Genomic DNA, 13,457 nt, shown 5'->3' with positions numbered 1-13,457 from the left:
GACCCGCAGGCGTTCCACAGAGGGCTTGACCCGGTACCAGCCAAAGTAGGGTGTTGCCCCCTTGGGCAGGGCAGCGGAGGGTGTCCTGTTGTGCACATGGACGTAGACGGCGACGGCGAGGCCACAGAACGATGGAGGGAGGTTGGACTCGCTGAGGAGAGTGGTGGCGCCCTCGGCCAGAGTCCGGTTGGCGCGTTCGGCGACGCCGTTCTGGTGGGGCTCGTTGCGGACGCTGTGCTCGCGTCGGATGCCTTCGGAGGTGCAGAGGTCGTCCCACTCCTTCGAGATGAACTCGCCGCCCTTGTCGTCGCGTAGTGCGCCGATCTTGCGTCCGGTGAGATGCTCAGCAAAGGCCTTGAGGCGCAGGAAGGCCTGGAATGCGTCGCTCTTGCACCGGAACAGCACCACCACCCAGAAGCGGTGGGCATCGTCGACGAAGATCACCCAGTATCGGTACCCTTCAGGCGTCTGGACAGGGATAGGGCCGTGAACATCCATGTGAACGAGACCCAGGGCCTCTGACGCGCGCCGGGAGGCCCTCAGAGGCACAGGAGGTCGGTGCAGCTTGCCCGAGATGCAAGGCTCGCAGATGGCGTCTGGAGCGGCGTCCGAGTCGAGCTCGAGGCCAGAGACGCTGTCCTCCTTCAGCATCCGGCGCACATAGTCGACGTTGACGTGCCCGAAGCGCCGATGCCAGAGCTCGAGGTCTAAGGTGCAGGTGCTGGCGGGCTGGGCGTGCTCCAGGGCCGGCAGGGTAGGCCCGTTGACGATGGCGGCGTTGGAATCGCTCACAGACGCGAGGAAAAGCGTGGTGGTGCCTCGAACGAAGGCCATAAGGCCCCTGGTGATCGCAACGCGAATGGATTTGTGCTGAGTGAGATACAGGACTGATAGGAGGTTAGAGCGAAGCTCTGGGATGTGTAGCACCCTGGTCCACTCCACTCGACGCGATTCCTGACCCTCCACCACCGGCTGGAAGCGAACCGAGCCAACACCGACGGCGTAGACGAGTTTCGAGTCGGCGAGGCGAATGGGGACGTTGCAGGGCATGTAGGAGACGAACCAGTGACAGTGAGGCGTCATACGAGCAGTGGCCCCTGTATCGGCGGTCCAGTCAGCGCTGGTGACGTCTAGAACGGCGGGAAGGGGCTCAGACAACGAGGAGACACTTGCATTGCCAGTCAGCTCGACGTGGACGGCCTGTCCGGCGGTCTGGGGAGAGCCGGGGGGGTCCTGGGCCTCAGAGGCGGCCTTGGCGGTCTGAGAGCGCGGCGTGCGACGTCCTGACTCGCGTTCCGCGATCTCCTTGCGTGCGGCGTCCCTGGCGGCGCTCCGGCGATGGCAGGTGGCCTCCGAGTGACCCTTGTAGCCGCAGAAGTCGCAAACGACGTCCTGGGCGGCGGAGGAGCCAGGAGCGGCCTGAGCACGATAGGCGGCGTTCTCGGCACCTCCGGCGCGCGGCAGGCGGTGGTTATGTTCGGGGATGAAGGCTTGAACGATTCGTCTGTGGCTCTCCAGTGAAACTGTCAGCACAGCCTACAAGCTAAAGCGGACACAGCCACACAAAATAAGCGCCAGAGAGCTGGCAAGTCACCACAGACAACAGTACGGCCAAAGGAAAGGGCAAAGAACAGGCCAAAAGTGACCATGACGATTCAGACCCGCCAGACGATGCATTCGAGTTTAAGTCAGGGACGTTCGATTCACCGGTTCTCACAATCTCTCGTAGGCCATAAACTTATGGAGGCATGACGGCCTACACTGTTTTGGTTATGTCATTGACACAAAGTGTACGTCTGGATTTCCACTGTGGCGAGACATCAAGATCACCTATAAAAACAATATCTTCAATACGATGGCAAACTTTCAGGCAGCTATCTGGCACACGTTGCTCAATACATGCCTCAACGTTTTGCTGATGATAACAAACAGCATGCTCGGGATGAGGGCATTAGGTCTTGCCGAGCATGACCTCCCACCTTTGTTCACCGGCGATGAAGTACCGAGTCGCAATCAAGGCGAAGACAAACGCGCACACTACCAGCACATATTTAGGCATCTGATGAAACAGAAATGCAGTGTGTTTCCATCTTCATTGCACCGGTCCTGTGTCTAACTGCCAAGGCAGAGATTGTTGAAGTTGAGGTGAAGACTGTTCTTGTGGAACAGGCTGCTGGAGTTCAGAACGAAATCAGGGTGATTGATCTATTTCTTCTTGAACTACACATGCACTGGGTACAAGTTCAGATTCCGTGGCAACCAAGTTGACAGGTCCATCGAGAGGATGGTTATGCCTTTTCTTTCAGGTGGTGAGACGAAACTGAAGATTTTCAGAGGAGAAAGATACGCCATGGTCAACGAAAGCTGGCATCCCTATAATCACAAGGTGGATCGCCGAAGGCGAGGATATGCAAAAGGTAGACACTGCGATCGTAGAGAACCTTGAAGCAGGGTGTACTGTACACCGTGGAAGACCCCAAGCTATGGGAACGTGGTCTCCGGCAACCCCGATGAGCAAGCGCAACGGCGACAAGACACTGTGGCCATGGGGGCAAGAATGCCAAGGCTCACTCATGATGACCTCAATTGAATGTTCTTCAGTCACTCTACCGTAGCTGGGAAGCTGTCGCTACAAGATGGGAATTATCATGCTCGGCACCGCAGATACGATCTGCCCAGATGCTATGTTGGCCTTTGCCCAGGAGACACAATGCAATTAGATAGCACTACCTACAGTGGGTTATAGGGAAATTCATGAATACATGTTGCTGGTGACATTGTACTTAATACAATGGATTCTTATTCTGTTCGGGCTCCAGTTGCGCTACTAATGAGCCGTAGAACCTCTTCGGCATCACATCCACAGTTGTCCAACATCCTTCTATAGCCAGTTTTCTGTAGCAAGCTGCAGTCGTCCAGCTACATGGGTTGGTGGTTGCACCATGTTGATCATTGGTAGCATCCCACTGTGTTCCCCCCCCCCCCTAACGTTCGACAACGACCTTGTAATCACCGCAGACATTTCCTTCTCATGGACTCATCTTGCACTATTGTCAGATAAGTCACATGAGAAATGCAATGAGCCTACAGGTTCAGGGCGGTGTACAACTTCTCCCATGGAAACTGTGGCATCATTGTCTGGATGCAGCCCTGCACAATAAGCATATGATGTAAAGCAGGACAAATTTGGATATCCCAATATGGCTTTCTTGGGTTTTGGTCTAGGAAGTTGTAAAAAAAAATCATGGACCAATAAAAGTTGAAAATCTGTTCACCATCATGATCTTGGCCTGATGTGCCATAAATGCTTCCAGCAGCATAAAGTTGACTACTTGCTAGACTACGCAAATGCTCAGTAGTGATACGATGATCCCAACTTTGTGACATACCCATTAAAGCCTCACCCACATGTAATGGCAGTCCTAACTGGGGTGCTGCAGGGTCAAAGAGCCCCCTATGACTAGATAGTCTGTCCGCTGGGATGTAGGGCACATTGTTTGTCTGATGCACAGAATTCGGGCCTTTCTCATTAGGCCCATAGATGCCTTTTTGTCTGAGCGTGTCACAGCAGTGCTATATTGGTTAGCAAGTGCACAGTATGTGTTACTGTCCTTGAGTGCTTGTACGATGTTGTCTTGGAGGACCGCATTCAGCGGTTGGTCCAAATTGTAAACCACGTATCCGAACTGTAATTAGGAAAATTAGTCTGCTACTGCTCAGGGTAACTGCATCAACACATACTGCCTTGTCTTCATGAGGAGCAGTATTTGCATCATCGTCCTTCTTCCATAATATGTATGCGACAGCTTTCTTATCATCAGGTGCTTTCACCAGGTAAAAGTCGTCCTCCTCCAGACAAATAGCATCATGGTTAAGGATCTGACTACTCTAAAAGGCTTGAGTGAAAGATGCCTTAGATTCAAACATAGCCTTTCCTGTCTGTAGCCGAGGAACTTCACCACTTGATCAATAGATGTCAAACAACGATCTGCTGTAGATACAATGTAAAAGAAACTGACCGGGTGTAACCAAGCCCTATTGCCTCTTTTCTGATCACCTTCACTGCTTTCTTGACATGAAGCAGGGTATTCCTCACAGCTATGCGCGTTCGATAAACATTTTGTGGACCTTAGATTCAGAGTCTCCATAGTGGTGTTTCTGGCAAAGAACATTCCAAACAAACTGCCACAGTAATGCCCCTGGATTAGCAGTATCCTGTCCATTCTTGAGCTAAACATAGGTTTCATATGTTCAACACAACATGCGCTAGCCGATATTCATTGGGACCACTAACTATTCCCAAAAGGTTCTGAATTTCAGGAAGGCCCTTTGGCTGGTTCTTCTCCGCCTTCAGGCATGCTGGTCTCTCTTTGAGGCATGAAACAAAGATCTCCTTGGTGCCCATAGGCGTGGCAGTCTGTAGAATTTATCTCCATTCGTTGTCAGAGGCTTCTTGCATTTTTGCAATCCAAGTGTGTATACAAGTCAACAGTTCACCTCTCAATGTTGCCAACCTGTTGACGCCAACGATTCTGACGAGTCTTCTGACGACAATGCAGACGATGCAGATGACACCGACAATGCCAACAATGCCGATGCTAACAATGCTGATAACAACACTGCCAGAGACGATGGCAACGACGAGGCCCATGACATCGCCTTCAACCTCGCATCAGGAGGCGAGATCGAGACCAAGTACTTCTTTGCTTTTTCAGTAATTGGTGTTGATGCACCATTCACCCTTTTGATTATCTTACCCACTTCCACATGCTTCAGCTGTGTCAAGATCGGATACAAACAAGGGGTAACGGGGTCGGAGGACCAAAGTCCGAAATGTATATACGTAGAATAGAATGAAATAGAAGGAAGAAACTCAAGGGGTAGAGTCGGAGACGCGTCGGCGTGAAGTCGAGAAGTCGGAAGTGTCGGTGGAGCCGAGATCGGATGTGGACCAAGCCTAAGCTCGTGCGCTAGGCTGCTACGTGCTCTGAGTCCACAGGAGGAAGAGAGCAAAGCTTAGTCGATATTCGAACTGACTATCTACGGTACAGTTCGACGGTTTATATGCATAAAAGAGAACAATAGCGAAGTTGGAGAGTTGGAGATCGGAGGCGCCGTTCGGCGCACAAAGGGAACATACGGAGACGAGACATTATGCATGGAACACAAAGGAAACATATCTACGGAAGAGGTGGAAAGATCAGACCAAAAGATCCATCGCTCGCGACGGAAAACTAAAGTCTACAAAGGGAAGCTATGATGTCAGACAAAGGGAACAGGAATCAGGAAAGTCGGAGTTGAATCCGTTCAAAGATCTGGAACCACCGGGGCGTTGAGCCGTCAGTGGCCCAGTGCATGTGATAGGCATATCCCGCCCTCGACCAAATTGGGAAAGGTGGGATCGGTGTCGGCGAAGAAGTCGGTGAAGGGTCACAGATCGGATCGGAGAAGATCGGTGTAGATCGGTGACGATCAGCGGAGCGGATCGGTGTAGGTCGGTCTGGATTGACACATGACAAGCTGACAATAACAAGGGTATTAAGTCAAGTTGTCCAGTGCCTCACCTTTTGGTATTCTATTATACCTTTACTCAAGTGCTCAATATAAGATCTATGACTCTCTGTCTTGTGCCGCTTGAGAACTTACCGTGTGAACGCACTCTGGTCACTTCATGATCTTACTTGCATCATATATTTTTAGAGAAGATCTTAGTGAGTAACTGGTAGCCACTCTTAGTTGCTTACCCCTTTGCATAGGTAACCATCCAGCTTGATCACCCATTGGATGCAGCAACTACAAGCCAACTTCAATACCTCAAGTTTCTGTGTTATATCCTGAACATCCATGCCAGTGTCTAGGGACAAGACAATGGGCCAATGGGTCCGTCATGACCAAAGGGCCAATGGTGTCACTGATACCAGGCACCCGATGGATACCACTGTTGATGGACAGACCAGAGCGACAGCTTGTGGTCTGCTACATTGTCTGTCATCTTCAACAATGCCATTGTCTCAGGAAAAATCTACATTGCTATGGCAGGCTATATATACTATAGAGTACTACCATAGCATTACTATAGCACTCTACAGCTTCTATAGCTCTGGGGTTTTGCCAGATGGTGGACAGGTGATTGTCCCGACAGTAGGCTGCAATAGACTGCAAAGCCGACCATGTTTTACTGACATGTTCCTGGCTTGTTCAGCCAGTTTAGACATTCGTGATCAGCTACCTCGAGGGAATTGACAAGACAACCTAAGTTCAATGCCTTGACTTTGTCTTGAACCACCTGTTGTACCCTCACATACATCTTGACAATCATGATATTGCGGGTGAGTGCTGGTACAGGCACAACAGCCACTGTCAAGTATAGGAACAGCCTTCAGAGTAGATGATTGCTGTCATAAAGGTCCACAGCTGATCATGGTCATGGCACCCTGAGGGTTGACTTGCTGCATGGTTATACAAGGAGAGTCCTTCAGAGATGATCCCATTAGTGTTGACTCTCATGTAATGAGTGAGCCAGGATACAGGTGAGATGCTGTAAGCCACATACCAATCATAAGAGTGGTTCTCCTACCTACGTCTGACCTCTCCGGCATGTATGATTAACCTATGCATAGCTCCTCTCACAGGCTCCTCGCTGTGGAGCTGGCAGACATGTACATACTTGTCATGAATGGCACACCAGCCACTGCGGCCATCACCATGAGTTCTGTGACGATGTCCTGAGCCTTCAATAGTGCAGGGTCTCCTGCCCATATAGATCTCATACTGTAAATTCTCAGAGTGAGCTTTCAATACCATATACTGCCTGACAGGTATGATAAGCTCATGTATAGCTCCTCTCACAGGCTCCTCACTGTGAATCTGGCCTGAGAATAACACCACTGAGCCTATAAGCTAAAGCGGCCACAGCTACGCAAAATAAGTACCAGAGAGCTGGCAAGTCACCACAGACAACACACAGGTGTTCCACAGAGTGCCAGACCCTGGAGCTGCATAAGGTGACCACCAAAAATGCTGAGAAAGATGTGAAGATCAAGTTGAGGCTCTCTACGGTTACATCAAGGATGAATATCAGAATTCCGTAAGACTTTCATTGAAACACGCTGTACAAAGGGATGCTTGGAAGACATTCTGCTGCACATTCACCTGGTGGGTGATGGGGAAGCCATATGAGTCCTCGGCACTATGTACGGAAATGCTTGCAGACCGACCGCACCATGGCTGCCAATTCTGGAAAAGATAGACAGGAGCCTCAAACGTTGGGGACGATTGAACCCAACGATTGTGGGCTGCCACCTGATAATCCAACTCACAGTAGCGAGCACGATGCAGTATCAGACCAAGGTCCAGGGCATGCCGAAAGACATCAAGAAACGCTTAACACAGAGTATAAGTGAGTTCATGCAAGCTGACAAGACAGTGGCTCCCATAGCTGCCGAAACACTACGTGCACCAGGTGCAGTTGGAGGCATGAATGTCCTCAACCTACAGGTGTGGAATTAAGTGATCGCAATCACGGACCTACGTGAGTATTTAGATCTGAGCCCTTTGTGTCTGCTGTGGGCCTTCTTTGCAGATGCAGTTTTTGCAGTGATTCTGCTGCAATCCAGCCAAGCCATCCCCCTAATATACACATAAATCCCTTCCTCCAGTCATGGCAGTCAAACCTCGGGTCTAACACGGCTCTCCCAGATGACCTCTTGCAGCTGTTGTCGACGGCACGTGATTTTGGGGTGCGGATAGAGGGTATAGCTTTCTCTCACAAGATCCTCCATGCCATGCCACTTTGGATCCACAAGGATGCGGATCCACGGGCACGACATGTCATACACTCACAAACAGCAGAGTGTCTGTGGGCACATCACAATGCTCGCACAGTTGGTGACACTGAGGAAATCACGAGAGGACTCACCCACCTGAACCACCTACACCAGAGTAACTGTGTGTGCGCTCACTGTGCCCAGACGAGGCGGTCCACAACATGCCAAAACCCGCACAAGTGCTACCAAAAAGCGGTAGAACTCCTTGACATGCTCCCAGAGAAGTGGGATCCCCAAAGCAGGAAACCAGAGGATGACAAGGCAGACTGGATCATGCCAGCAGCCGAGGCTAACCAGTCCACCTTTGACCCCCGTGTGACCACTCACGGAATGCTTGCCAGTATATTTTCCGGATCTTCACATCAGGTGCCACAACCAACACCCTGCCTCACCAGGTCAAAGGAAACCCCAATGCACCGACCCAGATCATTGCAATGGATGGCTCCTGTTTTCATAATGGTGATGCCGATGTGGTAGCCGGTGCAGGTGGCTATGTGTCCAAGGGCCATGCACTCAACTTCAGTGCCCGTCTCCCTGCTGATCTCGTACAAAGTAACCAGATGGGCAAGGTGGTCGCCGTGCACTTAGCAGCATGTACAGTACCACAAACTGCGCAAATGAGCCTCAAGACAGACTCTAAGTTTGTAGTTGGGGAATTGACAACAAACCTCAGGAAACGCGAGGACAACAGGTACATTGGCACTGCAAACAGGGATCTAACCTGGAAAGCAGTGGAAGTTATGCAAAGGCACCCCCACGCAATCACTCTTCAGTGGGTGAAGGGTCATGCTGATCATGCCAGAAACGAGGGTGCTGACAAAATGGCCGATGCCAGGGTAAGGCTTGAAGAATGCTTGCCAATCAATTGCACTCTGGACCCAACGTTGTCAGTATCTGGAGCCAAGCTACAAGGGCTGTCCCAACACATTACATACACCATGGTACAGGAAGTGGCCACTTGGTCATATGTGAAATGTGACTGGGCTAACCGCCACATCACCCTCGCTCAGGAAGCTGTGAAAGCAGCCACCGGTCATTCTCCAATGGAAGGCCAAGTGTGGCAGTCCCTACACCATTGAGACGTGCAACGAGAGACACATTATTTTCTTTTGATGGCACTGCATGACACCTACATGCTGGGCAACAAATGGAACAGAATTCATGCAAGGGCAGAGACACAACAGCGGGGCATATATAGCACATGCCAAGTTGAGGACTCCATGCAGCATGTCCTGACTATGTGCATGGAACCGGGGCAAGTGCAGATATGGCATCTCGTGAAAGCACTATGGACATGGCAAGCCCCAGACGTGGAATGGCCGGATGCCCTGCTCTTTGGGCTGATACTGGGGAGCCAATGTGTCGAGTTTTGGAATGGGGACCACAAGCCGAGACCAGGCTTGACAAGGTTCTTTAGAATCCTAGTTGGTGGAACATGGCAATGAACGTGAGACTGGACATGGACCAGAAGATGACTGACTCCTGCAGCTTTGGTACCAAAGCCCTACAAACCAACATTGTGTTGAGAACATGGTCCGGTGCATTAGCAGATGAAGCTAGCCTTCTAGATAACTGGGTAGGCCGGCGGGGTTTTGGTGGGTATTGACCTAATGGAACCAGATTGACGTCACAATACTTGATAGGTAAGTAAAAGGGAAGGTAAGTGAGCAAGCTTGCAGATGCTGGTTCCAACATACCAAATACATATGGCTCGCTACACGATGTTGCCTTCTGGTCAGAGTCCCACACTAATCGTGCCTAAAAGCATTTCCTCATGGAGTCATCCTCAATTTGTGCAAGGAGTCCTCCCTCTCTTTCTCTCTTTCACCACACAACTACTGGGGTTTAAACTCCTCAGGAACCCATTGCACGGCTACCTGTGAATGGCAAGACTGGTCAACGGGTAGGCCAAACTTACAAGTAATGTGTCCTTCCCTCCACACATGGTGCTCAACGCCTGCCCCTTGCAGCTTCCATGCCGTGTCCTCCCCAAGACCTTTAGTGAAACAACCAGGAAAGTGGTCCAAAAGGCCAGCAATAATGATTGGCATGGTCTTGCCAGTTCCTGTTCCTAGGACAACCTGCATGTTGTTGCAGTGCAGGAGCATGTCGTATATAGCCTCGTATTGACCCAGTGATTGGAATGTTGCATCGTTGCCGTAGAGCATACACATCTCCTTTATGACCATGAGCTTCCAGTAACAGATCTGATCCGCCTCTGGCTCTGAGTTGGATTATGTGCTTTGTGATCCTTGATTGCCAGCGTCCTCAGAATCATCCTCTACAGTGTACCAACACTCCTTGATGCACACGGCAATCATGCACGATCACCATGATTTGGTCCCGTGAAAATAATTCAGTGTATACTCATGCACTATGCCCATTTGAATCTACAATATCTAAGGGATTGGACTCATTTTTTATTTAATAAAAATTGGATACACCCCAAGATCGACCTTATCAGTGATTCCCACTCACTGTATAGTCTCTTGTACTTTGTCAAGTGCTAAGATCTAACTACATAGAAAGGAAGATACATGCATATACTTCAGGTGGCATCAGAAAATGAAGCACATCCAGCAGCTATACCATCTAATACATTGCGACAAGCCTATGATATGACAAAAAGTGTCTGGCAGTGCAGGCACAGAGCCAAAAACGGTCACGTGCTTTATCTGGCCATGCCAAGCTTTGCAGCATCTTGTTGCATTAAAATTGATTAATGACCTTCAAAAGTTATGCAAAGGTACGGCCAGGCATAAGATCCTTGACTGGTATTAATTTGATGGAGTGGTTGTATTGCATATCTGAGAGCCTGATTACAGCCCAGGTGGTAATACATCATGTGACTGCATCAACGAACGAAATCTGCCCCATCTGCTGCTGTTAGCTGCTGCACCCCTTCATCACTGTAGAACATGATGCCAAGCCTCAAAAAAATTGGAGCAGTATACTGTAGCACTATACAAGTGATTTATGTAGTTAAGTTTGAGCAAGGCAGTGCATAGAAAGTTCACAAGGCCATTCCTTGGGAAGTGCATCAAGGAGCATTGTTACACTGTATCTCAGGTGCCTAAGAGTGCGAAAAGTCCATCTCAATATCCAATGGTGGATTTATCACCTGCATATATCAAGAACATCCGCAATCTGATACATGTGTAGAACAGAAGCAGAAAGGCTCACCTTGGTGGCTGCCACCACAAGTCTGAGTCCCCTCTGCGGGTTGTGCATTGCGATAGCTGCATTGATTTACACCGGGTGCATCGTAAAAACCATAGGATTGTTGTCTGCAGTGACTTGCCAGCTCTCTGGCACTTATTTCGTGTGGCTGTGGCCATGTTAGCTTGTAGGCTGTGCTGAATGTTTTACTGGAGAGCCACAGATGGGTTGGGCACTTCATTCTGCTCACTGGCTGTGCTCTCCAGCTTGTTCTTGTGTTGTCCAGCTGCTAGATGCCCTTAGACAACAACATCTTCACCGGATCCATCTCAATCCCCACCACATACACCACACCCTCTGACCCAATTTCAGTATCCTATAGATGGCTCCTGCTGCTGCTGCAGCCTTATCCCTCCATGCCACAGCCCCAGTGCCGTTGGTGGGCCTCAAATCCTTTCCAGAGACAATGAATGAGACCTTCTGCTCAATGAGGTAGACCCTCATCTCAGGCATCCAGGTGTGGTAGATGTAAGTGTTGTAGTTGTTTTCCCCCAGTGGGGTGACCTTCTGGGTGCTGATGGAGGTGTAGGAGGACAGGAGACTGGACCCGAGGTCAGGAACATGCAGGATATGCTCAAACTTGAGCAACCACCCTCCCTGGCTTCACTCCTATCTGCTGCATGAAGCAGATAGAGCCCACACTGGCCAAGTAGGCGACTACAGAGTCTGCAAGGTGAATGGGTATCTTGTGGGGCTTGTATCATGAGAACCAGTCACAGTGAGGTGTCATATGACAAGGCAATAACAACACTATAGGCCCAGATGACAGCTGCTAAACAGTGGGGGTTATGGCCATATATAAACAGTGATCAATTACATTATCTTTTATGAGCCCTCTGCATACCCAGGGGTGTGGGATAATAGACCAACTATTAATATACCAATTACTTCAAACTGATTGCATAACAGCGACTGTGATAATATATTCCATTGTCCCGCCCCTAAAGTGATTAGGTGCAAGACACATAGAATGCTGGCAAGAAACATGAAGGTTGTCTATAGGTAGCCAGAAGCAGATATTGTAGAGTAAAATTTGTGTGACTGTATTCCTAGCAGCCAATCCTTAGTTACACAACTTTCCTTCCCAATACTCAGAAACGATCCACATTATTATAGATACATTTTAGCAGCGTTATAGTTTCATTCATGTCCACTTTGGACTGCCCACTACACCATCATGGTCAGATACCACAGCTACAGCAGTCAGAGCAACCTAGACAAATCTCAGAAAATGGGAATATGTGGGTACTCAGACCCATTGTCATGGTAATGCAGGGCTGCTGTGCAAGGCTGTGCAGATTAGTAAGCTTGCTGTGGATATTAGTAAGCATGCTGTGGTGCAGCAGGCGCTTAGTAAGCCTGTGATCTGATTGGATGGAGTGGTAATGGCCAAACTACCATAAAAGGAGGGTACGTGAGCCCTTCAGAGCAATCAACTACTAGTTTACCAGAATCGATGAGCGATCAAGAGAGACTGTAGATCAGTCTCTATAGGAATTAAGCAGCAAGAGTAAGATTAGGAAGATATTTGAGTGTTGACTTAGGCAATAGATCTAAGTATCACTCCAGGACATACAATATAGGATATAGGATACATTGAAGCAACAAGACACTTCCAGAAGAATGACAAGTGACACAACACTCCCAGGAGACTGATAACATATTCAGTGATTTCCCCATAAGCATGGGAACAGATTTCCAGTACAGACAAAAGGACACAGCTTAGTTCTCTGTTTATGTGATTATATTCAAGCGGCCCATTTCTTTCTCCTGATTCAACTAGGTCATCCCCAACTTAGATAGACCGGGACCCTAGGCAACTGTGTGACTATATACTAGCACTACAGTTTGCGCGACACTGTACCACTTCCTTCACATCACAGGCACATCAGGGCAGCTAATAGTCAAATGTGCTGTGGTTGGCATCTGAGCAATGCAGATGTTGGAGATTGAACATCAACATACAAGTCCACTTGTGACATGCAGAGTGCATTAGGGACATAGTTGGTACAATGTAAGGTATGGCATAGGGTGCGTAGAGTGCATAAACCCTTATATTTGCATCAAAAACAAAAATGAGCAAAGTTCGAGAAAATGGATCAATTGAATGACCAACAAACGGTACGAGGTAAATGAGAGGCATAGGTAGAGGGAACAGAATGTGCACAAACAACAATTAGTTAATAAAATGATGTATGGGGAAGGAATTCATGTAATGCAACAAATGAGAGGCTGTGATACTGTCAAAACCGTGTTAAGGTGATTGCGGAGGAGACATACCTTTGAACAAGTTACAAATGGGATGTGGGTGCTATCTATATAGTAGATGCAGCAGTAGTTGAAGTGTGTGATCTCAGCAGTGAAATGAGGTTTCTTCATCTTTTTAGAGTGGTTGGAGCCTGAATGGTTAGT

At 49.1% G+C, this 13,457-nt stretch overlaps 1 protein-coding gene across 1 annotated transcript; it reads left to right on the top strand.

Moving 5' to 3' along the window:
• Positions 1 to 7,179: 7,179 nt before the first annotated feature.
• On the top strand, positions 7,180 to 7,428 carry PUNSTDRAFT_36318 (uncharacterized protein; the record flags this gene model as incomplete). Its single annotated transcript, XM_007387005.1, has 1 exon — positions 7,180 to 7,428. A coding segment is annotated over one exon (249 nt), but the record flags the coding sequence as incomplete, so codon positions are not given.
• Between the last annotated feature and the right edge of the window lie 6,029 nt (positions 7,429 to 13,457).

This window comes from Punctularia strigosozonata, assembly GCF_000264995.1.
Source record: "Punctularia strigosozonata HHB-11173 SS5 unplaced genomic scaffold PUNSTscaffold_12, whole genome shotgun sequence".
In the NCBI taxonomy this organism is placed as follows: Eukaryota; Fungi; Basidiomycota; class Agaricomycetes; order Corticiales; family Punctulariaceae; genus Punctularia; species Punctularia strigosozonata.
This window is presented reverse-complemented; position numbering and strand designations above follow the sequence as displayed.